The 2,679-nt window shown below is 32.8% G+C and overlaps 1 protein-coding gene across 1 annotated transcript in view; it reads left to right on the plus strand.

The window, feature by feature from the left end:
* Positions 1–1,183: 1,183 nt before the first annotated feature.
* The window catches only part of LOC110035954 (outer envelope protein 61-like), a 12,010-nt gene continuing 10,514 nt past the window's right edge, over positions 1,184–2,679 (plus strand). The window contains exon 1 of the mRNA XM_020740292.1: positions 1,184–1,416. Coding sequence (XP_020595951.1) covers positions 1,186–1,416 — 231 coding nt within the window. The 5' untranslated portion in view covers positions 1,184–1,185. The remainder of the gene's footprint in view (positions 1,417–2,679) is intronic.

Raw genomic sequence — 2,679 nt, forward strand, 5'->3', positions numbered from 1 at the left:
TTATTAGGATAAAGTTAAATGATGATGATGATGAACTAGCAAAGGCATGTGCTTATGGAATACGGAATCAAAAAGGAGGAATAATGTTAATTCTTCTTATTTTAATTTCCATGCAATGCCACTAGAGGAAAGATAATAAATAATAATTCATATTTTAGCATATTATAATAATCAGATGTTAGGAAGTTAAAATAGAGATGTGGCTCAAGACTGGTATGTAATAAGGGAAATTTATAGAGACATAAAAAAAAGTAAGATTTATTAAATTGCAATTAGCTTAGCTTTTGTTTATGGATCTGAAGGTTAGGCAACAAAAAAGTCATTGATAGCTAACTTATGCATGACAAAAATAAGAATGAAGTAGGAAGTTCTTGATCCAACAATTGCTTTATTTTTAATACATGTTTCTGTCATAGGTCTAGTATGCGTACTTGAACAATCTGGCTTAAATTTAGCAAGATTCTTCCATTTTAACTACAGTATACGTGTATTCAACAAAATTGAATCGGGAGAATGATTCATGAATCTGACCCATGTTAGTGCTAATATTGATGATCAGATATGTCTGCTTTCCTTATTATTTATTTAAATTTAAATTTCTAATATTCAATTTCTAAATTTAAATATCAAAACATGTCAGCAGTATTATAAGCATTATTAAATGATCTTTATGACTTTTCTTGTGGGGTTTAATTTTATCTTCAAATGTATTTTTTCAATGATAGAAACATGTTAAATTTTGCATATACTAAAAAAAAAAAGAAAAAAACAAGATAAAATAAAAAATTGTGCATAAACCAGTACGTGCCACTTAGCCCTATTGATCAGAATCTAAAAAGTTCTTGCCAAGATTTTAGGTTTGTCCCTTGCCTAATGATTCTTAACTTTGAATTGGTGGTGGCCAAAACAATAATTATAATAATAATAAGAAAAGAAAAAAGCGCTTGTACTATGATGATCATTTTTTGTCCAATTCAAAATATTATATATATATATATATATATATTCTTTTTGTTCACCTATAATACAACTAAATGCATGTGAAAATGTAGTTTTTTCACTTTTTTTTCCTTTTTCTTCATCTTGTTTAGCTTAATTTGCTACTTCTAGTTTTTATTCTTATTCTCATCCTTAACATGACTGCTAAATTTTATAGTTCCTTGGGTTGTATTTGAACGATGGCAGATGTTTTCGAATCCCGAGTTAATGAAACTAGCAACTGAAAGTATGAAGAATATGAAACCTGAGGATGTGAAACTTGCAGCAGAGCAGCTAAAACATACTAAGCATGAAGATATTGCTGAGTTGACTGAGAAGATGGCCAATGCTTCACCTGAAGAGCTTGCATCTCTCCAGATGCGTGCGGAAGCTCAAATCTCTTACCAAATTAGTGCAGCTGAGATGCTAAAGAAACAGGTATCAAATTTCTTCCCTAAATTCTATCTAAACGTATTGTGAAAGAATAAATGGAGGATCCTAGCGATTTTTGTCTTGTGGTTTATCTACATGAGAATTGTCTCCGGTCCCCTCCTGATGCAGTAAAGCAAATCAACCGAAAGAAGTTGCATCTAATGATGTAACATACATTGTTTTGTCACGAAATGAGAAATCTTATCAAATATCTCAGCCAGTAGGCATTAAATTTTAAACTTAATTGATCGACCAATTGTGGAAATATTTATTGAATTAGAGGGCATGGTAAGCTTGTATATGCTCTTTTTAGGATGATTGTACTCTATTTGAATGTGTGGATTTTTGGTTTGCATGAGTACTTAATGAATGCACGCCATTGACAATATAGCCTAATTTGTAATTGAACTTGAAAAGATTCGGTCATGTGAATTGTCCCCATAAAGTTTGTCAAGTAATGACTTCAAATTCAATTGAAAATGAATCATGACAAAAGACAAAGAAGTTTTATGCTCATATTAATGTAAAATCCCTTCCATGAGGAAGTCCTTAAGATTTCGGATTTGGTGAAGTCTATAAGAATTCTAAGGTTTAACCAATGAGAAACTTCCAAACCATCTTTGTAGCAGACAGCATCAGATATGTAGTCATTCGGCAACTTTATCACCACTTGGGAAGAGCCAATCCATTAGAAAAATCCCACCTATGCCTTGATATGAAACGTCAATGTCCAACTCTCAAGTCAAAGCAACATAAATTCTGCTTGTATGTCATCTTGTTACCCTTTTTCATTAAGCGGGAGAGGATGTGGTGGAAATCCACTTTGTCTTGTCTATAGTTGGACTCCAAGTGTTGGAGGACTCACCCTATCCACCGTAGAGGTCTTACACAAATACATTTTATAGACGGAAGATGCCTTAATCATGATTTATCTTAGCTTCAGGGATGCGATGGACTGGTTCATGGGAATTAAGGTGGCTTAGTACCTGTGGGACTGGGAAAGAAAGGATAGATAACTATGACCGACAAGATAGTTATGAATTTCAAACACTATTTAAGGTAATCTTTTCTGAAAAGTATGCATTTGTCACTTGATGGTGGCTTAGCAAGCAGAGCACTGCGCATCAACAGATGGCTACTTTTTTTACTATATAATGGAACTTATCTGCTTAACCCTGACTATGATTTTTTTTTCATTCGACTTGTGAGGATAAACCTATGTAGTTATTCTGTAGGTTTTGCTGCCGTTAAAAAATTGCAAGCATGCCA

This window comes from Phalaenopsis equestris, unplaced genomic scaffold, assembly GCF_001263595.1.
Source record: "Phalaenopsis equestris unplaced genomic scaffold, ASM126359v1 Scaffold200945, whole genome shotgun sequence".
Taxonomy (NCBI): domain Eukaryota; kingdom Viridiplantae; phylum Streptophyta; class Magnoliopsida; order Asparagales; family Orchidaceae; genus Phalaenopsis; species Phalaenopsis equestris.